We start from the raw sequence: 24,992 nt of genomic DNA, 5'->3' as shown, positions 1-24,992 counted from the left end.
TCTTGTTATGAAAATCACACAAATTAAGGTAATGTTCCTTTTTTCAGAAAGCAATGAAATACAGTAGGGTCTCAACATTCACGAACCTAAGGGCTATGAATTCAATATTTGTGAGTGGCTGCTTTTTGGGGACACAGAGCACTGACAGCCAAGGCTCCCCTGGGGCCCTGGACAGGAGCATTGGCAGCTGTTGCTTCCCCCAGGGCCCCAAGCAGGGAGCGCCAGCAGCCGCCACTTCTCGCTGGACTCCGGGCAGGAGCCCTGGCAGCCATGCTCCAGATGGGAGCTATTCACAAAATTCAACATTCCTGAGCGTTCTCAACACGGAACCCTTGCAAATGTTGAGACTATATATTGTGAACACACTAAATTGCTCTGATTTATTAATTTAAAATAATGTATTTGTTTCAGGGAACGATGATTTTAGGAAGGCTTAATGGTATATTTAAACATAGTCATCTTAGAAAATACTGAAGAAGAAAATGTAAACCAGAGAAGGGCTGCATCATGTATTCCATAATATTTAATGTTGTGTTCAGCAGGGCAACTGACTTGCCCTTATAAAATTTTTGCAAATTAATCTCTGATAAACTTTAAGATATATTAAAAAAACCTGTGACTGACACACTTTTCATTCTCAAATTTAGCCCTTTCAATTAAGTACCTTCTGCATGTCCAGTCTCCACAATCTGGCCTGCGGTGGAAAACATGCTGCATTTTCTTTAGGAAGAAATTTCAGAAGAGTATGTGTGTGTTTTTCTTTTTTTCTTTTTTCTCCCCACCCTCCATGTCATTTGCTACATTTGGATTCAAGGATTTGGTTGAAATGGGTGAGCCGAAAGACGAGGGGGACAGAGGGGAAGGGGCGGGGCAATAGATGGGGTGGGACCTGGGTGGACCAGTGGTAGGGAATGGGCATGGACACAGGCTGGGGAGCTTACCTCTGCAAGCAGCAGCTTCACCCGCTGCCCATGACTTCATAGGAGCATTAGTTTAAACGCGAATCAGACCCAGAATGTGTTCAAAGGGAATGTTTATCACTTCAGATGGGTCACTGATCATGGTGGCCTTTCTAACATCCTCGTTCTGTAGCAGCATTTCCTAGCCTATTGGTTGTGACCCAAATATGGGTCACCATTATGTTTGAAAAGGGTCACTGGCTGGGCTGGGCAGCTCCACAGGTGGCTCTAATGATTATTCACGCTCCTGAAGTGTAACAGAGAGAAAGCCGCGCTAGTCTATATACTGTCAAAACAAAAAAGCAGTCCAGTAGCACTTTAAAGACTAACAAAATAATTTATTAGGTGAGCTTTCATGGGACAGACCCACTTCTTCAGATCATAGCCATACCAGAACAGACTCAATATTTAAGGCACAGGGAACCAAAAATAGTAATCAAGGTTGACAAATCAGAAAATAATTATCAAGGTGAGCAAATGAGGGAGTAGAGGGGCAGAAGGGGGAAGAGTCAAGAATTAGATTAAGCCAAGTACGCAAAAGAGCCCCTATTATGTCCCAGAAAATTCACATCCCGGTTCAAAACACCTGTTAATGTGTCGAATTTGAATATAAAAGAGAGTTCAGCAGCCTCTCTTTCAAAACTGTTGCGAAAATTCCTCTTCAGTAAAATGCAGACTTTTAAGTCTTTAACAGAATGGCCCACTCCATTATAATGATGGCTAACAGGTTTGTGGATCAGGAGTGTTTTATGTCTGTTTTGTGCCCATTAACTCTTTGTCTAAGAGAGTTTGAAATCTGTCCAATATACAAAACATCTGGGCATTTGAACATGAGAATGTGCCCATGATTCTGTGACTAACCTGGTTAGGTCCAGTGATGGTATCTCCAGAATAGATATGTGGACAGAGCTGGCAGCGGGCTTTGTTGCAAGGAAAAGTTCCAGGACTGGTGTTCCTGGTTGTGGGTGAGAATCCTCATAAAGTTGGGAGGTTGTCTGTAGGAGAGAACAGGCCTGTCACCTAGGGCCTTCTGGAGTGTGGCATCCTGATTAAGGATAGGTTGTAGGTCTTCAAAGATGCATTGCAGTGGTTTGAGTTGGGGGCTGTTGGTAATGACCAGTTCTGTTCTGTTCTTGGCTTTTTTGGGCCTATCTTGGAGTAGCTGGTCTCTGGGTATTCGTCTGGCCCTGTCGATTTGTTTTTTTTTAATCTCTCCTGCTGGGTAATTTAGGTTTATGAATATTTTGTAAAGATCTTGTAGTTTTTGGTCTCTGTCAGGTGGATCAGAGCAAATGCAATTGTACCCAAGGGCTTGACTGTAAACAATGGATCTAGTTATGTCTGCAGGATGGAAGTTAGAAGCGTGTAGGTAGGTAAAGCGATCAGTGGGTTTCCAGTACAGCGTGGTACCAATCAGGCCATCCTTGATTTGTACTGCAGTGTCCAGGAAATATGCCTCTCGTGTGGAGTAATTGAGGCCTAAGTTGTTGGTGGGGTACAGATTGTTAAAGTCTCTGTGGAATTCTTCTACAGTCTCTATACCATGGGTGCAAATCATAAAGATGTCCTCAGTGTGTCTTAAGTAGAGGAGGGGTAATAGGGGACGAGAACTGAGGAATCGTTGGTCCAGGTCAGCCATAAATATATTAGCATATTGTGGAGCCATGCAGGTGCCCATAGCAGTTCCGATAATCTGGAGGTATAAATTGTCCCCATATCGGAAATAATTGTGGGTGAGAACAAAGTTACAGAGCTCAGACACCAGATTGGCTGTGGTGACATTAGGGATGGTATTCCTGATTGCTTGTAATCCATCTTCGTGTGGCATATTAGTGTACAGAGCCTCTATATCCATGGTGGCAAGGATGGTGCTGTCAGGAACTTTTCCGATGTTTTGTAATTTCCTCAGGTAGTCAGTGGTATCTTGGAGATAGCTGGGAGTGTTGGTGGCATAGGGTTTGAGGAGGGAGTCCACATAACCGGATAGTCCGGTGGTAAGGGTGCCAATACCCGAAATGATGGGGCGTCTGGGGTTCCCAGGTTTGTGGATTTTTGGGAAGTAAATAGAATAATCCAGGCTGGGGCTCAGATGGTGTGTCTGAGTGAATAAGGTCCCAAGTAGCAGCAGGGAGTTCCTTCAATAGTTCTTGTAATTTCTTTTGGAATTCCAAAGTGGGATCAGAGGAGAGAGGTCTGTAAAATGTGGTGTTGGAGAGTTTTCTGGCCGCCGCCTCTTCATAGTCTGACTTATTCATGGTGACAACAGCACGCCCTTTGTCAGCTGGTTTGATTATAACGTCTGGGTTATTTTTGAGACTCTGGACAGCATTGCATTCAGCATAGTTGAGATCGCGTCTTATTTGACATTGTTTGCGTATAATGTCAGTCTGAGCACAGTTGCAGAAGCATTGTACGTAGAAATCCAGACTTTCACTATGACTTTCAGGGGGAATCCTCATAGAGTTCTTCTTTTGGTGTTGGTAGGGGAGGTTGAGAGAGTCAGACTGTTGTTCATAGGTGTGTTGGAAGAATTCCTTTAGATGGAGGCAGCGAAAGAAGGCTTCAGGGTCACCACAGAATTGTAATGAGGTCGGGAGTCCCTTGTGGCTCAGCTGGAATTCCCACGGCTGACTACCAGCCCAGGCTGTGCCCTAGCCAGCTTCCAGGCACAGGGCTGGGGGGCCTCCCCTGACCCCAGTCAGGGTCTCTCCTAGCCAGCTTCCAGCTGCGGGGGTCAACTGTGTACAAACCTGCAGAATGAGTAGTTGGACTAATGAGGACTTGGAGGGGATGGCGTGCGAGAGATGTGCATTATGAACGTGTGGATGGAGTGAAAGTGGGTGTGGGATGAATGCCAGGTCCTGTGTTTGGGAAGAGTGAATGGAGTAGCGCACACAGGCAATGTCTGAGTCCAGGCGCACATTTAAAACCTACAGGGGTTTTTTTGTGCGCAGATGTTGGCAGATGTGATTGTCACATCCATTTGTTGTATATTTTAAATAAGCCCGGTACTGTAGTGTGATAGGCATGAATAGCTTTACACGTGTAGCCCCATGGCATCAAAGCTCTGGCTTGTATGGTAACACCTGGATACTTCAACAGACATCAAGATCCCATGGCGAGGCACTGTGTGAATGCATAGTAAGATACAGTCCTTTCTATAGGTCATGGGCAAAGGCCAGTTAGGGAAGGTATGTGCTAGCCCTGCCCCTTCTGCCCAGTGCCACGGCCCTTCCACAACCTCTCCACCCCCATGGGTCAAGCTCCCATCCTATATTACTGTCCCGAGCCCCTGACCATCCCCAGACTCCTGAGTGTCCCCCGTCCCAGGGGGTGGCATGGCCTCACCCTTCCAGGCTAGCCAGTGTCCTGGCCAGCTTCAAGCTGCGGAGGGTCGGTGTTCCTCCTCACCCCGGCCAGGGTTCCCGCTGCTGGTGATTGCCAGTCAGGGCTCTGCCCCCCACCTGGCTTCTAGCCACTGGCTCCTCACGGCTGATGCGCCTCCCCCCTGCCCTGAAATGAGCTGTCCACTGGCTCCTGAGGGGAGAAGGAGCAGCTCCACCTGCAGCCCATCTCCCCTCACCTTCCCTAGCTGGGCAGGGAGGGCCTGGCAGCTGTTCACAAGCAAGCTCCATCAGGAGGGGAAGGAGCTCTCTGCACTGCTCTGCACCCCCTCACCTGTGTGGCCGAGGCAAGTGCCTCAGTTGCCTCACCCTAGTTACAGCCCTGCTGTCAGCACACCCACCTCCTGCCCTCCCCTGCTTCCTGCGTTGTCGCAGCACAGACCCCTTCTGCCAGAGAGCTGGGGAGAACCTGATGCAGTCCCCGCTCCCAGCCGGTGTAAGCAGTGTGTTGTCGATGTATTTTCCCTTTTTCTGTGTAATAACTACTGTGAATGTATATACTAGGGGGCGCAATTGTATATTCTTGCCTCAGATGCAAAGTTAGCTAGTTACAGTACTGGAATAGTTAATAAAATGTCACTTAACTGCACCACTGGGCAGTGTGTAAATAACAACAAATATGTGTGATGCCATAAGTCTGGCACGGCGTAATCATATTGTGTGCATGAGTTTTAGTAAAGCAGAGATCTGGTGTTTGCTTGGCATGGTCTGACTGTGGCATGTGTTTTTGTTATCAATGCAGCAAAGGATTGTAAACTTTATTTTGCCCTTTATTTGAAAAAATTAGTTCAGCAAAAAGAAAATACATTGACAAACACATCAAGTATGGATTTACTTTGATAATGATAGCAGGGGTAGAAAGGCCGCAATGCTTCATATTCATGGAAGTTCTTTCCAGTGAATCGCTGAAACCAAATAAATTGCAACATCATTTAAATACTAAACATCATCAATTTAAGAGCAGAGATGTGAATATTTTTAAACAAAAAGCAGGAAGTGTCAAGAAATGCTGGCTTGATGTTGGGGGGGTCTTACCAGCAACAAAACTTAGCTGCTATAGAAGCCTCATACACTGCAGCATTGAAAATTGCAAAAGCTAAGGAAGTGGATACCATAGCTGAGGATCTAATGTTTCCCTGTATCAAGGAGATTGTCTGCCTTTTGGAAGGTGCAGATGCTTTGAAAAAACTGCCACCTTTATCCATGTCCAATAATACAATTAAGCATAGAATTACGGATGTGTCTAATGACATCAAATCTCAAGTCATCAAAGGACTTAGTTCTTCTGGAGGATTATTTAGTATGCAGCTCAGTAAGAAGACTGATGTGTGTAATCTTGCACAACTGATGGTGTATGTACAGTATATTTAAAAATTAATATGCAAAAAGAATTTTTGTTCTGCAAGCCATTGGAAACGATGAACACTGCGCAAGATGTATTCAAGATCTTGAATATTTTCTTTGAAGAACATTCCATAGCATGGAAGAACTTGCATGGCATTTGCACAGATGGGTCTCCTGCTATGCTTGGTCACAAGTCTGGATTCCAAACCCTGGTTAAAAACATTTCTCCAAAAGTAATTAAAATTCACTGTTTCATCCATTGGCAAGTACGAACAACTAAAACTTTATCTATTTCTTTGAACCAGGTACTTGATGACATTATTAAAGCTGTAAATATTAAGTCCAGTGCATTCAGAACTCACATATTTCAAAAGCTTTGTTCCAAAATAGGTTCTTTGCAGGAAGTAGTATTGTTTCACACTAAAATAAGGTGGCTGTCCAGAGGCAAAGTTCTAAATTGGGTGTTTGAGTTATGAAATGAACTTAAAACATTCATGTCACAAAACAAAAGGGAGTTTGAAAATTTGTTTAAGAAAATAAGAGTTTGTACAAAATAGCATACCTAGCAGACATGTTTGGACTACTAAATTATTTAAATGTGTTGCTTCAAGGACCAAATTCTACAATTATTGGAGAAAATAAAATCCTTCAGAATGAAACTCCAATTATGGATTTTAAAAATTGATATAAACTTAATATATGTTTCCAACCCTTGCAACCTTTCTCGAAGAAAGTAAAAATGACATTAATATTAACGACTATTTACAGATGTCGATACAGGAGCATTTGAGACATTTAAGCAATGAGCTACTCCAATATTTTCCAGGTACAAATGAAAAGTTATTTACTCTTGCAAGAAATCCTTTCTGTGTGAAAGTTTGTGATGTATCTGAAGTCTCCCAGGAGCAATGTATCGATATGATCAACAGCAATGAAATAAAAACAGAATTCTCAACCATGCCAAGTAATCAGTTTTGGATCAGATGCAAAGTGGACAACCCACTTTTGTCAGAAGTTGTTTTGAGAATTTTACTTCTTCTTCGAGTGTCCCCGTGGGTGCTCCACATTAGGTGTCGGGCTCGCCCGGCGCCGCAGATCGGATCTTCCAAGCAGTTTCTGCCGGACCGCGCATGCGCCAGTGCGCGCCGCTCCCTTGCGCGCTCCTGGCCACGTGTGCAATCCGGTCCCCGCTAGTTCCTCTTAATCGCCATCGGCTGCACACGGAATCCGACTAGGCTATGGCCAAGTTAGCGTATTCAATGGTTTTAACTGTTTTTCTTTAAAGTTTTCAAGTTCTTAGTCTATTGTTAAGTTAGCCAGTTGTTATTTTCAAAAAAAAAAAAACAAGAAACAACAAACGGGACGGAATTCAGTCCAGTCCTAGTAACAAGCGGAGCACCGGAGGCCAGGAGCCTAGGGCCATTAGCTCTCCTGCCGTGGCAGGCTATCGGAGAGGGGGAGAACAGCACAGAGAAGGTGCTAATTACCCCATTAACAACTAAAAGACTCACCAACAATGTCCTCTTCAGGATTCAAGAAATGTGAGTCTTGCCGAGAGGCAATGCCAGCGTCTGATGGGCACAGTCACTGCATAAGGTGCCTTGGGGAGTCCCATGTCACGCAGAAATGCTCCTTCTGTGCAAAATTAACAGCCAGAGCAAGGAAGGACAGGGAGATGCGACTTAAAATGCTGCTCTTCGACAAGGCCCTCCAGCCAGACGTGCCGGAGCGGCCGCAGCAGGAGGGACCCTCCGGGGCCCATAAAAGGAAAGCTGCCTCCCTCACCCCATCAGCGCAAAAACGGAGGAAAGTCTCCCCAGCCCGATCCCTGCCGGCAGCAACAGCGAGAGGGACGGGAGGAGCGCACAGCCCCCAGCCGCAGCAACAGCTGATCGGCGGCAGCACGGAGAGCCATGTGGAGGCGGCGCAGCCTCCGATAATCAAACAGCCGCCCCGCACCGCAGGCAGGGCGGCGGCTAAACAAGCGCCGGTACCGGCGGCACCGCAGGCAGCGGCACTGACCCCCGGGGAACCGGCGGTGCAGAGCGCGCAGGCACGCAGCCTGCAGGCACCGGAGGACACCGCCCGTGCGGCACCGCCCATGAGCGTGCCGAGCGCGGCGCGGACGGGGCCGAGATCCCCTGCACGGCAGGGGGCGGAGCCACCCCCTCAAGGGAGGGGGAAGGCTGCACAGAAAACAAGGCACCGCAGCCCCTCTCCAGACAGGGCTGCAGAGTTGCTTTCTCTCAGCCCTCCGCTCATGCTGCAGACTCCAACTAGAAGGCAGGGGTCCCCTCTAGCCTACCCGGAGCCCCCGTCTCCATTTTTACAACCAGCCTCGCCCTGGCTGGGACCACCTTCACCCTTCTTGGGGTTTGAGCCGCTGGAGTACTATCACAAATCGCTCTCTCCAGTGTCCCAGGTCTCTCGACGATCTCGCTCCCCCAGACGCAGAGGGTATGCACCAAGGGAGTGGTCCAGGTCACCTTCCCAAGAACAGTGCCCATGCTGCCATGGTCGCCCCTCTCATGCGGGGCATAGACACCACCGCCAGTCTACCAGGGAAAGATCCCCATAGACGGTCCCGTATCCCCAAGGGCAATCGCGAACGGGGACAGAGACTCAAGTATCTCAGGGGGAACTTGTTATGGAACCCCGAGATTTTCCCTTGCAAGCTTCCAGCGAGCAGATGTACCATCACCAACAGGAACCGGAAGTGTCCAGAGAGGCGTATCCTAGTGGTTCCTCGCTCTCCTCCCCGGACGAGGCTACGGCCCTGGGGGATGTCCATCCTCCGGACGATCTCAAACAGTTTCAAGAGCTGTTTACGAGGGTGGCCTTCACACAAGGCATCCAGACAGCAGAGGTGCAAGAGGAACACCATAAGCTCCTCAAAAATCTGAGACCTCTGGCCTCCTCCAAAATAGCAATACCGCTTGACGAAGCAATCTTGGAGTCCGCCACTATGATATGGCAGACCCCCGCAACTATTCCGCCTGTCCACAAGAGAGCGGATAAGAAATACTTCGTGCCAGCGAAGGGCATGGAGTTCCTGTTCAGCCACCCACAACCAAATTCCTTGGTGGTGGAGTCGTCGCAACAAAGATCAAAGACATCTCAATTCAAGACAGGGGGAACAGACAAAGATGCCAAGAAGCTAGAGCTGTTCGGCAGAAAGGTCTACTCCTCCTCCACTCTACTGTTGCGAATGGCAAATTACGCAGTGCATCTAGCGAACCATAATTTCGACAACTACACTAGGTTAACCTCCCTCATGGACTCGCTTCCAGAGGACAAGAAACCGGTGCTCAAGGCCATCGTGCAAGAAGGCTACGCGGCCTCGAGGACGGGAGTTCAGATCGCCCTGGATGTTGCGGACACAGCAGCACGCTCCACAGCTACGGCAGTGGTGATGCGAAGAGAGTCCTGGCTCCAGACTTCAGGTATACCGAGGGATCTGCAGGCAAAGATAGTCGATCTTCCCTTCGACTCGCAGAAGCTGTTTGCTGAATCAACTGACTCGGTCCTTCATTCCAGTAAAGATTCAAGAGCCACACTTAGGACCCTGGGGATTTACACCTCTCCATACAGAAAGAAAAAGTACTACCCTCAACAAAGACGGTACCAGTACCAGCAACAGCGTCCCCAGTACCACAGGGGTTACGAGCAAGGGCGACATCAACAGCTCCAGCAGTATAGAACTCCTAGGCGACGTTCCCAACAGAGCTGTGCGTCCTCAGGGGAGGGCAAAAGGCCACAAGTTTGACACACAGATCCAGGGCTGCACCGTCACTACCATTGCACAAGGTCATCCGAAGCGGTTATTCCACTATCGCCTCCGACCATTCTATGACCAGTGGCAAAGGATCACCACAGACAAATGGGTGCTGGAGATCATAGCCACGGGGTACGCCATCCCCTTCCAGTCGCTCCCACCGCCACGACCTCCACCCAGGCCCCACCTCCAGGAGGCCTCCCACGTAGCGAGGCTCAAGCAGGAGGTAGACCATCTCATGCTCATAGGGCCAGTGGAAAGAGTGCCGGAGCAACTGCAAGGGAAAGGGTTCTACTCAAGGTACTTCCTCACGGAGAAAAAGACAGGAGGCTGGAGGCCCGTCTTAGATCTTCGAGGCCTCAACCGGTACCTGCGCAAGCAACGCTTTCGGATGATCACAATCGCCTCCATCCTTACGGCACTAGACGATGGAGATTGGTTCGCAGCCCTCAACTTACAAGACGCGTATTTTCACATAACTATCCACCCGGCTCACAGACGATTCCTCCGGTTCATGGTAGGCAAAGAACATTTTCAATACAAGGTCCTACCGTTTGGCCTCTCCTCGGCCCCCAGAGTCTTCACCAACACCTTGGCAGTGGTGTCAGCCTACCTGCACAGACAGCGGGTATTTATATTCCTGTACCTGGACGACTGCCTACTCAAAGGGGCTTCGAAGGAGGAGGTACTATGCATGATACACGTCACAGCAGGCACGTACTCTTTGCTCGGCCTGGTTATCAATCTGGCAAAATCAAAAAGAGACCCCACATAGGACATAGAGTTCATAGGGGCACGCATAAATTCTATTACAGCGAGAGTGTATCTACCAGAGACACGCTTTCGGGCCATCGGCTCCCTTGTGCAAGTCATCACCTTCAGCCCTACGGTGCCAGTTCTGACGTGCTTACACCTGCTGGGCCACATGGCAGCAGCGACGTTCGTAGTACAGAACGCCAGGTTACACATGCGCAGCATGCAGCACTGGCTGGTGAGCGTATACAAACCGGCAGCACACACCGTTCACAGGGTGGTGTCGCCCACAACAGAGGTGCGCAAATCCCTGCAATGGTGGGTAAACCCCAAGAACTTGCTAACAGGGGTACCCTTCCACCAACCACAGATATCGGTTTTTCTTCCTACAGATGCCTCCCTCATAGGGTGGGGAGCACACATGGTCGAAGAGGTGACGCAAGGGCTGTGGTCCTCCACAGAGCAGTCACTGCACATAAATATACTGGAGCTCAGAGTTCAGAGTTCAACGCCTGCAGACACTTTCGAGACCATATACAAGGCAAAGTCGTCGGGATCAGTACAGACAATACCTCCACCATGTTTTATATAAATCGGCAAGGAGGAGCTCGGTCCCGTGCCTTATGTGCAGAAGCAGTCCGGTTATGGAACTGGTGCATCGCCAACAATATAACCTTGAAAGCCTCGTACTTACCAGGCGCTCACAATGTGAAGGCAGACCAGCTGAGCAGGCGTTTCGCACTCACGCACGAGTGGCAGATCTGTCCCGATCTGCTACGACCAATTTTTCACGCATGGGGTTTTCCCCAGATAGACCTGTTTGCTACTCAACACAACAAGAAGTGCCCACGATTCTGCTCCAGGGCAGGACTGGGACGGGGGTCCCTGGAGGACGCATTCGCGATCTCCTGGAGGGGCACCCTGCTTTACGCTTTTCCTCCCACAGTGCTGATCCACGAAGTCTTGCAGAAAGCCAGGAGGGAAGGAGCCCAAATGATCCTGATAGTCCCAACGTGGGATCAACAGCAATGGTTCCCCCTACTCCTGCGCATGTCGGACCGTCCACCGATGCCCGTTCCGGTGGCGCCGGATCTGCTCACGCAAGCCCAGGGGTCCATAGTGCATCAGCACCCCCAAGGCCTGCGACTACAAGTGTGGTTAATCCATGGCTCAGCTCCCTAGAGAGCACATGTACGGAGGAAGTGCAACAAGTCCTAGAAAGTAGCAGGAGGACTTCCACCAGGAAGACCTACAAGCAGAAATGGACTCGCCTCACGGCATGGTGTTCTACCAAACAGCGAGCTCCCCTTTCGGTGCCTATACCTGTAATATTAGAGTATTTACTGAACCTCAAGAGAGGAGGACTCTCACTATCCTCGTTAAAGGTCCACCTTGCCGCCATTTCGGCGTTCAGACATGAAGAGGAAGGGCACACGGTGTTTGCCCATCCCATGGTTACCAGTTTCCTCAAAGGGTTGGTACCCACTGGCAAGTTGAGCTAGTTCATCACATGATACCCTCTGGTAAATTGCACACTGGATACTCAGTCTAGTGGAAACTTCTTCCATCATCAGTCATTTCTTGCTGTATGTTAAAGCATGACAATACATTGGAGCACTTTACCAGAGGATACTGTACAGACGGCAGTAAATATGAGGTGAGCCGTGTCATCAGTGACAGCAATACATTAATCGAGGTGTAAAATCCAGATGCAACATACATCAGAGGAGAGTCTTTAGTGCCAATTGTTAGAATTTCTTAGCCGCTGTCGACCTCTATCGTTGGTCAGTAGAGTTAGCGAGTCCGGTTGCAGAAACGGATTGCTGAGCCTGCAGCTGTGCTGCGTTGAGCTATGCGTCTGTCATACAAGAGTCGTTGAGGAAAGAAGGGTTTCAGGAAAGGTTTAAAGGGAGGTTTATCATATAGCAGAGCTAATGGACAGATCTTATTGCACAAGGCAAGGGGACTGAGGGGAGAAGGCAATGTGATGAAATAGAAGCTGAATTTGGGGCAAATTAGCATTATCCCCTGGGGGGATACTCAGTCACTGAAAGGCTAAATCAGCTCAGTGAGTCAAAGGCAAAGCAGAGAACAGAACTGAACTCTCTCTCCTCCAGTTCAGAAGCCTACCACTGGACCACTCTGCCGCCTCCTATTGCTCTTTTATGGTAGGCAGGGGTACTGCCAAGGGAGCACTGTGGTCTCAGTCACAGAGAAAACTGATGTCGTGGCCTCTTGTCATGAAAGAACTTATGGTGCTTTTCACAGGAGTGGAGATGTCACCCCAGCATTCCAGGCAAATTGTAAATTGGGTCATTACATTTTGCATCCCTGTTCGTCATTCCCTGCCCCAATGTTGTGTGAAATATTTGCATGGGATGCTAGTTTCTCTGTGTTGCATAGTCTCAGTGAGTGAACCCTGAATCTAGTTTGTTTCAAGTGTTAGATTTCCAAAAGGCTTGGGAATCAGTCTGGGCAAAAGTTAGTATATCATTCGAAGATCCCCCACTCCTCTCTCTGAGTACATCTACTCTACCCAGTAATTGACTACTTCTGACTCTTTGAACTAGTTTTAAGAGACTCCCTCCACCAAAATCCGTACCTTTCTAAGATATAAAATCCTTTAATGTGCTGTCAGGGTCAATTTTTCAGGGTTCGATTTTTGCACACTAGTGAGGAACTCATGAAATCGAACTATCCCGGGTTAACAGTTAGCCCCTGTACGCCTCAATCTTGCAAGGACTGAGTGAGGTCGATGGGAGAGATTCTTCTGTTGACCTCCCTCAGTGAGGATGACCAGGTAAGTCAGTCGTAGATAAGTTGATTCCAGCTACATAATTGTCGAAGGTGGAATTGCATATCTGTGATAGAATTTAAGGTCGAGTGTGACCTGGCTTGAGATATGCCAATCCGCTTTGGAGGAAATAACAGCCTTGTACTGTGTATCTGTCATGCTGCCTGTCAGGCTTAAGACAGTCCTATGAAGTGCTGATCATCAGCAAACCCCATTGACTTTGTGCAATATCATTACTTTCATTTCAGGCTAACAAAATGTTTGGTGCTGTGGTGGTCGGGATAGGAATCGCTGGATCTGTGCGACTCAGAGACTTACTGAATCCAATGCCTTCCTCCCCTTCTGAGCATCTGAAGCTGTTTGGCTTTGTATCCAGGTTAGATATTTCTGTTGTGTGTGTTAAGGCACAAGGTGCAGATTTGTTTCATGTCCTCCCCTCACCCCCATGTATTCTCTCCCTTTTGGGTGTATCACTTTGTGGGCTCATCTTGGAAGATATGTTTCTCCAATATAGCAATTCAGGTACATCTGTGGGGCAAACAGGAATGCAGTTTACGTGACGGCACTCAGTGTTGATTAAGAACGAGATCATTCAATGAGAGCCAGGATGAGTCCTGCAGCTATTTAGGTGCTTTGCACCTTCGTTTCCTGCTTAGCTCAGGGAAAGCTGAAGGAGCTCAGAGCGCTGTAAAATCAGGCCTTTAAAAGAGACTCAAAATGTAACAGACAGAACTGTGCTGTAGGATGGCACAGGCTTTAAGCAGGGGCACAGACAGGACAATGTCTATAAATAATTCATTTTTAGAACTCTGGCATTTCAGCTCTGTTGTACGACTCCCTTCTTGGCTTGTCTTCATCCTACCTGCCATCTCACATGCTCTACTAAGATGCCGACTCCTGTCTTTTTTTTTTTTTTTTTTTTTCCTGCAACAGCGCCAGGCTTTGGCATCGAGCTGTTAAATTTGCAAACAAGCATCTATGTTCTTTTTCTCCCCTGCTTAGTAGGAACTTCCTGTAAACATCCTCCTCATCTTTCCTTCATATTTTTTTCATACAACTCCCCTTTGCCATGAAGCCTATAATGATTAGGCCACTATTATCCTCTGACCATTGTCCATCATGTTGCCAGGTATTGTCTGATCGTTGTCTTTTTGCTCCCTTGTCTCTCTATGTCCACCTGGTCTCTTATCTTGTGTATAAGCTGTTTGGAGCAGCAACTGTCTTTTTGTCTGATGGTTGTATGAGTACCTAACACAGTGGGATCTTGGTCTGTGGCTGAGGTTCCAATAATAATTGGAGAAGGTGAGCTGTGGGTGCAATTTTTTTTCTCCCCCCCTCCATTGAACAACTAGAAGAGACCTGGGTAATATTAATGAAGTCAAGCAGATCAGCCTGAAAGATGCTCTGGGAAACAAAGAGATCCACACAGCCCTCATCAGCACGGACAACAAAAGCCATGAGGAGAATGTCAGGTATATGTGTCTCTTTTCCTCTTCTCTGCTTGTTACTTCCTCAGAGTTGGCACTTCCAGGCAATGTAACGTACTGTATCAAAGAATGAATTAGTGTCAAACATTCCTCTTTGTTGGCAATATAAAATAATCCCCATATCCTCACAGTAAATGTGGCTATGAGGCTTACCCTCCTGACATAAAACTGGACAGGCTCTCTGCCGCATGCATGTACCGGTACTGTCAGATTTACATTTATTTACAGTTAATAAAAAAACTAGATTCAAAAAATACCACTTCCTTCAAGTCTTCTCCTTCCCTTTCCAGCAGCTGGTTCCTGCCCGCCTCCTCCATCCACCTTCTCCTTGGTAATCTGCAGTCTTAAGTGCCTGCTTAAGGATTTCAGAGCTTTTCAAACATGAATGAATTGAGCTCCAATACAGTCTTGTGAGGCTGGGCAATATCATTATATGGGCTTGAGGAACAGAGAGACTAAGTGACTTGCCTAAGGACATGCGGGAAGTCTGTGATGGAGGCAAGAGTAGAATGCAGCTCTAGGTGTGTGACTTAAATACCTTGGGCTGGAACCTGAGCTCTAGGACTCCGCAAAGTAGGAGGGTCCAAGAGCATGAGCTGTATTTCGTGTCCAGATGTCTATACCAAAATTAAACAGTTCCTTGTCCCAAGCCCCGTGAGCCTAAGTCAGCTGGCATGGCTCTACCGCAGTTGTCTAATCGCAGTACAGACATACCCTAAGAAAATGCCTTTTATTTCACCCTACTCTCAATACATTCATTCGTGCTATGTCCCCATCCCTAGGTAAGAAGGAGTTGGGTCAGAGAAAGAGATGTGAATAAATCAGCATCTTTTGAAGATTTGTTTCTCTTTCTTTTTCTCTCGCTCTCCCCTTCTAGGATGTTCTTGGAGGCTGGGAAACATGTCCTTGTTGAGTACCCTATGGCTCTGTCTGCTGGCACAGCACGAGAGCTCTGGGAGATGGCTGAGCAGAAAGGTGATGTCCCTTAATGTCAGAAGTATAACTAGCTTTTTACAATGATGTTAGATTACATCTTTTAGGCTACTTCTACACTAGCCAAAAACTTCGAAATGGCAATGCAAATGGCCATTTCAAAGTTTACTAACGAAGCGCTGAAATACATATTCAGCAGCTCGTTAGCATGCAGTTGGCCGCGGCACTTCGAAATTGACGCGGCTCGCCGCCGCGCGGCTCGTCCAGACGGGGCTCCTTTTCAGAAGGACCCTGGCTACTTTGAAGTCCCCTTATTCCTATGAGCAGATGGAAATAAGGGGACTTTGAAGTAGCCGGGGTCCTTTTGAAAAGGAGCCCTATCTGGACGAGCCGCACAGCTGCGAGCCACATTAATTTCGAAGTGCCGCAGCTGCCAGCATTCTAATGAGGAGCTGAATATGTATTTCAGCACTTCATTAGTAAACTTCGAGATGGCCATTTGCATGGCCATTTTGAAGTTTTTGGCAAGTGTAGACATGGCATTAGAGTGATAACTAGGATCCTCAAACAAGGTGCAGGGCCCCTTGGGAACTCGCAATCTAAGATTAGACTAGGGCTGTCAAACAATTATTTAAAATCACAATTAATGGCAAAATTAAGAAAAGGTTGTGATTCACTGCAGTTTAAATCAGACCATTAAACAGTAATGGTATTCTAGTATTGTTTAACTGTGTGATTAAAAGCTGTGATTTAATCATGACTCTTTTTTAATCTAATTAGTTTGTTTTGTGGTGGTCACATGCATTAACTGTGATTGACAGCCTAAATTTAGAGAGAGTGCATCAAATGAGTACACAAGCACAGAGGACAATATCGTTGTCACAACAGGTGCACTTGAATTAATAATCACTGTGATTTCAATTCTGCTGGCATTAACACAGAGAACATTGATAGCTAGAAAGATCCACCAGAGAGTTAATAAATTTTTTGAAGAACAAAAAACCAACCCTGTCAGTAACCACAGAACTTGTCTCCTCCTTATGGAAATAACACCAGAAACAAAACTTTTAGACTGTGGTTGATATAACTTAGGTCTATGTGTGTTTCTGTTTTATCTCCCATGTTTTCTCATGCCTTTCTAAGCAGTAGTAGCCCCTGTGTTTAGAACAAAGAAAAGGGTTCCATAGGAGACATTTCTATGCAAAGCAGTCCCATCCCTAAAATGCTAAGGGGCAGATTGTGGCCATATCGTGAAGCTTGTAGGAAGGGACATTGTGGAGCTTAACATTGCATGCCCAAGGCTGCAAGAAGGGGCGCAGTGCCAAGCAAGAGCAGACCACAACCGCGTGGACAAGGTACAGTATGTGCCACTGCCCCTTGACAAATCCTTTTATAATCTTCATTCAGCAACAGCAGCACTAAAAGATGGGCGCCGAGCATTTCACACCTTGCTAGCTCCTAGATGAGTCCCACTTATCCCTGTGGTATGGGCCACATAAGCACAATGCACACTCATTTTTGTCCCAGTTAAGCAGTCGTTCTGCCATAAGGCTATACTGACTGCTTTCGAGACACCCTGATACAATGGTCATCCTAATTAAGTGCCTCCTGAATGAGGGCCAGACCCTGCTACCCTCATGAACATAGGCTAGACTCTTACTACACGGTAAGTTCCATTGATTTCAGTGGAATGAGGTGCTCTTGATAGTGACTAAGGTTATCACCTGTAAGCACCATCTTTTGAGACCAGACTGTTTTGTTTATATACCACCTACTACAGTGGAGTCATGGTCCATGCTTAGGGCCCCTCAGAAGTGCTAACAAATCACACACATTTTAAAAGTAAATAGTGGCCTTGAGAGCCAGGTGAAAAAGGGCCAGGACTTCACCAAAGCTTCATTTCACTTTCAAGGCTCTGTCATACAGCTGGTTCAGTCACTCAATTCCTATTTTTCAATGGCTAAAATGGTGCAATCGTAAAAGTTGCTGCTACTGTGGATGGTGTCTGTGTTGAGAACAATGAACAACCAGTGAACCAGAATTGGAACCCTAGTGCAATGTCTAACGATTTGTCTTGGCACTATTCTGCCAGCCCTGGATAAAGCTGTTTGAAGTGTGCTCAGACTGATGCTAAAAGTTTTACTGCCTGAAAGTGGATTTAGATTCATGCAGAAAGCTTTCAGTCATCCCATTTGATCTTCATATTCTCAATGACAGGTAAAATCCTCCACGTTGAACATATTGAACTTTTGACAGAAGAGTACAAGCAGCTGAAAAAGGAGGTGGCTGGGAAGGATCTTGTGAAGGGAATGTTACATTTCACAGGTTGGTTGTTAAAGAAACTCCGGCTGCTTGTCCTGACAAGATACCAGCCACTTGAGACATCATTCATTCACTTGTGCAAGAGCTAGTTCTGTAGTAGCTTACACTCTGGAGTCAGCACCCATGTGTCATTCACCCCAGCTATAGCTTCTTGCCAGAGTGGCCTTCAAACAATCTTCTCCCTCTACTGGCAGTTGCCTGTGTCAGAGAGAGGTTTTGTGGCCTGCTATTTACTCTCCTGGGTCTTTGATGGAAGAGAGGAAACCTATACCCCCCCGCCTCCAGTATCTTTGCAGGTATCTTCCACCCTTTTTCCACATTGGGGTTTCAGTGACCTGTGGTGGTGTCCATAGCCCTCTCTTCCTCACACTGATCTCCAGGGAGAATGGAGAGCTCCTGAGAATCACAACCACTTTCCACTGGGGACCACCAGCCTTTTTTCCATTTTTGTCTTCTATACAGAAGTGGGTGAGATTAAAGGTTTCATGCTCCTGTCTACTTGGTGTTCCCCAGTGTGAACCCATATCCTGGTATCCTCCAGCATATGCCTATGATTTTCCTGCACTTCCATCTCTCTTCCTCTCTACCTTTAGATGGGGACTTGGCACAGGACAATGATTACTGCCCCTCTTCTGCTTGCCCAGCTTCACCAGCAATAACAGCTGGCTGGAGAGGTGTTTACTGCCTTTCCTTGACCATGCTCTTTGCTGCAGTATGGTTTGCTCTGAAAGCCCTCAGCACAGTGAAGACTAGCTCAGGCTGGAGAAAGGGGGATAAACAGTCAGCTATGAACTTTCCATCTCGTCCCAATAGAAGCCACTAGCACAACAATGGGCAACCAGGACTAGACAGTGGGCCACAAGATTGAAATTGGGCATGTGCACTAACCATGATTCCCCATGTATAAGATTAAATAAGTTAATGCATGGTGTGCTGAATATTGCCATAGAAGTAGAAATGCTTTAATCATTCGTATATTAATAGAATTGTCATCAACTTCCAATAATAAAAATAAATTTACACTTAGTTTACAGTATTAAATCCCTGTCTAGCCTCTTCCCTGCCTTCTCTCTCCCAAGTGCATCATGTCCCTGCTCTGTTCATACCCTTCCAGAGCTCAAACACCACAAATCCGTGCATTCAAGCTCTGGGAGGGATGAGGAGGAGTTGGGATGAGACACGAATCAGCTGATTCATGGTGCTCCAAAAGGACTGGGTGGGAGGGGGAAGAGTAGATAAGTGTGAGGCCTCCAGTGCATGAGAGGTATGAAGAAAGTGAGTAGAGAGGAGGTGTGCAGGGGACACATGGAGCCCTGGTAGGCCACAAGTAGTCAGCAGGCTACAGGTTATCCTCCAGTGCTCTAGTGCAGAAACCTGAAGTGGTCCTGGCACTTGTGTTGTAGCAGGAGTTTCCTTGAGTTATGAGTATTTGCGGGGGTGGAGACAGAGAAGGTTTAAAAGGTTTGGTAAATTGAACTTCTAGTAACAATTGAAAGGGATCAATATATCCTGCTGAGTAGCGCACCCAGTGATCCTTTTCAGTAGATTGATGAGGTTCACTGGGACATAAACGGTGAGGCTCCCATCCCAGACTGACCTTGCTGTACTCCAGTGCCTAGCCTCCAGCCTCAGAGCTTCCCCTTGGCTAGCCTCCAAGTAGCTGATTAGGGTGGGCATTCTTTTCCCCCTTCTCAGATGTTTGTTCTTATGCCTGTAGGCGGTGTCTTGGATGAAGAGCGATCAGGCTTCCCAGCTTTCAGCGGAATTGCCCGACTGACTTGGCTGGTTGACCTCTTTGGAGACCTCACTGTCACATCAGCCACCAGAGAGGAAAAGAGAGAAAAGAGTTATTCCAGAATGACAGCACATTTGCAGACCACAAACAAGAAGTGAGTAATACAACCATATGGGACCAGATTAGCGGGATTATTCAGATATTTTCAGCAAGAACTCAACACCTAATCTCCTTTGCACCTGTACATTAATTTTCAACCAAAAATCAAAAAGTGCTTTATAGCGACTAATGAGCTAAGCTTCCCAGCGCTCCTGTGAGGTGGTTAGGTATTATTTGCCCCATTTTATAGATAGGAAAACTGAGGTGGGGGAGCATTTACAGACTTGACCAAGATCACACTGTGAATCAGTGCCAGCAGCTAGGAATAGTACCCAGGGATTACACTCAGAATCCTGTGCTCTAACTTCTAGACCCAGTTCTTCCATTTCATACTCATTTCTGTTCTTTAAGCCTGTAACCTGAACACACTATGTACAACTTTTCTATGCTGAGCCACTGGAACAATTTGTGGGGATGTTGAGAGCCATTGAATCAAACTGCAAACCCTTTCTGTATTGCAAATCACTGCAAGCCATGTGGTGGAGTAGTACTTCCATCACCCCTGCTTTTGCCAGGTGATCTTGTCAGCAAGGAAGGATGGGCTCAGTGTCTCTTAGGGTTCCTGTTAGCATTACCAACAGAACCGCTTGACATCCAACCCAGAGATGATGTTGCATGACACTGCCGTCTCTACAGCTGCTCAGTGCTGCTGCTTGCCATCTGTGTCACCGCTTGCCAGCATCGCTGCTTCTGCTACCTCTGCCTTCAGCTGGCGCGCCAAGTGCTGAGCTTCCTCCACCTAGACCAGCCCCAGTGTTTCAGCCCATGGTGATTTCACTGCACAGCAGAGTACCTCTCCGCCGATGTCTGTTCAGAAATGGTGTGTTTTTCTGCTGTCTCGCATTAGGCCTCTGACCTGGATTGAAGAAAGAGGACCAGGGCTAAGACGTGATAAGAAAATCAACTTCTGCTTCAAAAGTGGCTGCCTGGAGAACCTCCCGGAGGCCCCAAGGTCTGCTGTGGGCCTCTTCATGCAAGATCTGAACCTCTTTGCCAAAAAATTGCTGGGCCGGGTCTCCAGAGAAGAGCTGGCTGCTGAGAAGTGGCGCATCCTACGGTGCCTGGAACTCGCAGAGGAGATTCAGCAACACTGTGAACAGCTGTCAAAAATCCACTCCTAAGGCCACTCTGCATGAGAAAGGAAATGTAGTAGTCAGAGGCTGTGTAGAGCTATAACTTAATGTCCCCGTAAAACAGATTGTTGGCAGTTAACTTATATTTTTTTGGTTCCTAGCATTAAAAATCTCTGGAGCTTTGCTTGGAAGCTTGGTTTATGCTGTGTGAGATATTTAATATGGCAGAACTGGAGGATGAGTTGGACTGTCCCCAGCGCATGGCATCCTTCCAGTCAGATTTAAAGCTACCAGGCAAAGAGCATTAGATGTGTTTCGCCCAATGGGTGGTTTTGAATTGACTTCAAGGGGTGCAGGCCCAGTGAGATGGAAGAAGTTACAATTATAGTGCTGTCTAGAATGAGACCCAGAGCTCCTCTATTAGCCACTCTACCTCTGACTGTGTTACAGCACTGTAGGCCTAACCTGCAAGACTTCTGATATTCCAGTGTTGTCCCTTCCCTGAGTAGTTGCCCTGAACTATTCTGTGGACCAGATTCTGATATTTTACATCAGCATAAATAAAATCCATTATTGCAAGTGGCATTTACGCTGGTTTAAACAGAATAAATTAGGTTGGACTCTGTCCCCTTACTGGATATTAGGCTATCACTAAACTGAGTTCTCTGCTACTTTATGCCAGAGGTTTACCAGATGCCAAAGGTTAGTGTGATACATTAACCCACAGTATTTCCTGCCCCTGTTCAGGATATTTTCCCCATAAGCAGTCATTGGCTTCTCTGTTTTTCAGCACAGTGGTACTGAATGCCTTCCCTTCTCACACAGAGGCATGCCCATAACCTCTATTGATGTTCATAAGAATTGTGCGTGTGACTCAGTGTGAGAATGTATCATTCTGAATAAAAGAAACATTAATTTAATAGGAATTAAAAATAATAAATTTATAGAAACAATTGCAGCATAGTAATGCCAGTCATAACATGCTGTTAGGAAATGGCGCATTTTAGCAAATTACAGCTGTGCACCTGCAGTGTATTGTTTTGCACACCTATGGTATTGTTTTGCAGTAGCATCCTAAGACCCATATTGTTTGTTGCTGTACAAACATATGGAAAGATTGATTCTTGCCCCAAAGAGCCTGCAGTTCTGAAAAAAGCCAAGTCATCAGCATGCCTACAGAAAAAAAAATTAATCAGTAGTTTTGTCTCCCTGTGTTGTATTCTACTTAAAACGCACATCTGCTGTAATAGCAATAAAATCCTCCTGAGAATGTATTGTTCTCTTCCAAATATACTTCATGGGAAGCCAGCAGCCCTTGCACATATTGACTGGATGAGTGAAATCCCAAGCCTGGTGCGTATATTGTAAATTATATACAGTATAATAAATATGTAATAGAGCAGATTGGATGCCATCTTTGGGAGGAGGGAAGTGTTATCCTTACTAGCTTTATGACAAAATGTGCACAGTCTGCCCTGATTCAAAAATAGAATTAAAATCTTCTGCCATGGGTATTCAGCAATGCACAAAACATTTCTGATTTTGTGATTTCCTCCTGTTTGCTGAGAAAGGAGAAAAAGCTGTAGATACTAGAGTTGATGACTCTGTCCCTCCTCTCCCAATCATGTCACTCTGAGACTACATCTACACTACAGTAATCAGTCAACAGAAGTTACTGTCAAAAGATCTCTTCTGACAAAACTTCTGTCAACAGATTGTGGCCACACAAAAAAGCAGACTGCTCTGTCGATCTACTCTGTCAGCAGAAAGCAGCCAGACTGTCCAGCAGCTCTCTTGATGGAACAGCCAACTGGAAGCACAGCTGACAGGGCTGCCTGGTGACCTGGAAGCCCTGTCTGTTGACAGAGTGCCTCCGGAGTGGCCACATGGCTTTTTTTGTTTGACAGATTCTGTCAAAGGCATTCTGCCTCATGGAGGAGAGGCAGAAGGATGCTGACAAAAGTGCTGAGTTCTGTCAACAGAATGCATTTTTTTTAGTGTGGGAGCTCCTCAAGTTTTGTCAACAAGACTGGAGTTTTGTTGACAAAACTCTCCAGTGTAGACTTACCTTGTGTGGGTTTGAAGCATTTGGCGGATAATCCTGTTTAAAAAAATGCACAGTGCAGGGGAGTATCTTAGACAAGCTAGAAAAAAACCTCACTAGGGAGACAAAACACGTAAAAGAGCTCAAACAAACTGTTCTTACCACTGAACTTGAGTTTTTGCTTTAAAAAAAGCCACCCACCCTGACACTTAGTAATTTTCTGAGTGAGTGGAAGCTTTAAGGAGAGGTTTTCAGAAGCACTCGGTGTTGGCGTATCTGTGCTCCCACAGAAGTCAAGGAGGGCCCTTTTGAAGGTTTCAGGGCATGCACCAAAGGGAAAGGTTTCTGCTGCCTGGTCAATGTATAAGAAATGCTACCGTGCCTTTCTTCACTGAAACTTATCTTGCTGTGTTGTTGGTGTGTTATACAGATACCCAGGGGCCATGCATCTGAGCCCTTTCTCCAAAGGGAAGTGGAATCGTTGAAATGGAATTTTTCACATTGCTCTTGAAGAGCATTGCCTTAGAAATATGGCATCTTAGTCCTTTGACTGCCTTAATGCATTCCTTTTTTTTTGCATGTCCTCTTATTTCCATTTTCTTGAGATGAAGGCAAAAGGTTATTTAAGAAAGAACATAAATTCTGTTTTTAAAAGAAAATTTACATTGTGTAAAAATTGACACCAATGCCCAAACTTTAAAGTTGGTTTTTTTGTTTTTGTGTGTGTGTGTGTGTGTGTGTGTTTTGTTTGTTTGTTTGTTTGTTTTCAGTATTTTTGGTTTTGTTACCTGCTGTGCTACTTGTAGAGCTAAGGAACATTACAACTGGAATCTGATTTCTTGACTTGAAAGTCTTTCTCTAGTTTTGCAACTTACTCTTTTTTGCTGCTTGTGAAAATGGGGGCAGATATGTCATCGTTTTGGATTAAGCGCAACAGTCCAGTTTCCCATCCCTGCACTGCTCTGAGCACTCCCTTTGCTGTGCACTCCAGGCTCTGATGCAATAGAGTCATTTTGATGCCTTCTGAGATGTGAATTTGCTGATGTATTGGGGTTGTTAGACCCACAGGTGTTAATGAATGTGTTGTATTCACACTAATAAAGCTGTTGGAGTTCATCCTGGACTCTGTAGTTTCATTATCCTTCAGGTTTAACTCTCACTGTTTCCCCAGCTCTCACTACATACCCAGCACCCTCCAAAACTGTCTACATTGTCAGGACTAGGGAAGACAGCTGACTGCTCTGGCCCAGGCTGCTGGAATGTGAAGCTCAGCTCAGAGCTGTTGCTTCTGGGGGAATTCTGTAACTCTGCACACATATAGAATTCATGGCCCCAGCAGATTTCTTTGCTTACTCGCAGAAAAAATGGCCTTTGACAAGGAAGCAAAGGGAGCTGCAAGAATGGTTATGCACACCTCCCAAGCAGTGCAGGCAGCAGTGATTCCCTCCAATTATTTTCCATCCATGTGCAGAATAAATTTTTATGTGCACCAAGGCATATACATTAGTGCACCACTGGTGGAAACACTTGCTGCCAGCTGAGGGCACTCTGCAGATTAGCTGGGTGGCACCCGAATGGGCTCACAAGTGGTGAACTGACAGGAAGCTCTGGCAGGCAGGCCATTTTGGTTGTGGCCACAAGCGTTTGTGGGACAGGAACATCTCATTCTTCCTGTACACCCCTGTCACATCTACCAGCTTGTCTCCCATTGTCCGGTTATTACATCACAAACAGGAGATGAACTCAAGTTAGCTAACTCTCCAAGCCCAAGACCCTTTCATTCGTGTTCAGTATGAGATAATGTCCTGTTTTTGTCATTCCTGTTAATGTCACAGTCTGCCTAATAACATGACTTTCTATTGTACCCAATGTAATCTGTGCCATCATCTCTGATTATGGTTGAGTCACTGTTATTCACTGATAAAGGTTAACACACACACACACCCCGTCACTGAGAAAGAAAGACAGATTACCTTAATAGTTTGAATAGCTAATTCTCTGAATAAGAGCTTTATGATCATTGACACATCTATTGCATAAAGGTGATACACAAGTGAAAGATGATAAAATAATTACTTTTTTGAAAAGTCTGAATATCAGAGGAATGTTTCTGTCACATCTCTTAGGCTGCATAATACTTTCCCTGGGAAAGTAGTAGATGACCTATCACTTGGGACCTTTAAAATAGACTAGAGAATATATTCATAAAT

General features: G+C 46.3%; 1 protein-coding gene across 4 annotated transcripts in view; it reads left to right on the top strand.

Moving 5' to 3' along the window:
* BLVRA (biliverdin reductase A) overlaps nucleotides 1-23,898 on the top strand; it is a 57,367-nt gene extending 33,469 nt beyond the window's left edge. For 2 of the 4 annotated variants that reach the window (XM_074988065.1, XM_074988066.1), the window contains exons 2-7: nucleotides 13,278-13,405; nucleotides 14,382-14,501; nucleotides 15,394-15,491; nucleotides 17,667-17,774; nucleotides 19,489-19,660; nucleotides 20,513-23,898. In XM_074988065.1, coding sequence (XP_074844166.1) covers nucleotides 13,287-13,405; nucleotides 14,382-14,501; nucleotides 15,394-15,491; nucleotides 17,667-17,774; nucleotides 19,489-19,660; nucleotides 20,513-20,786 — 891 coding nt within the window. In that variant the 5' untranslated portion in view covers nucleotides 13,278-13,286 and the 3' untranslated portion in view covers nucleotides 20,787-23,898. Of the gene's footprint in view, nucleotides 1-651; nucleotides 744-13,277; nucleotides 13,406-14,381; nucleotides 14,502-15,393; nucleotides 15,492-17,666; nucleotides 17,775-19,488; nucleotides 19,661-20,512 lie in introns of those variants that run through there. The other 2 variants (XM_074988064.1, XM_074988068.1) reach the window with 2 other exon arrangements.
* Nucleotides 23,899-24,992: the final 1,094 nt, after the last annotated feature.

This window comes from Carettochelys insculpta, chromosome 2 (assembly GCF_033958435.1).
Source record: "Carettochelys insculpta isolate YL-2023 chromosome 2, ASM3395843v1, whole genome shotgun sequence".
Taxonomy (NCBI): domain Eukaryota; kingdom Metazoa; phylum Chordata; order Testudines; family Carettochelyidae; genus Carettochelys; species Carettochelys insculpta.
Note: the sequence above shows the minus strand (reverse complement) of the source record. Positions and strands in the feature narration are given on the sequence as shown.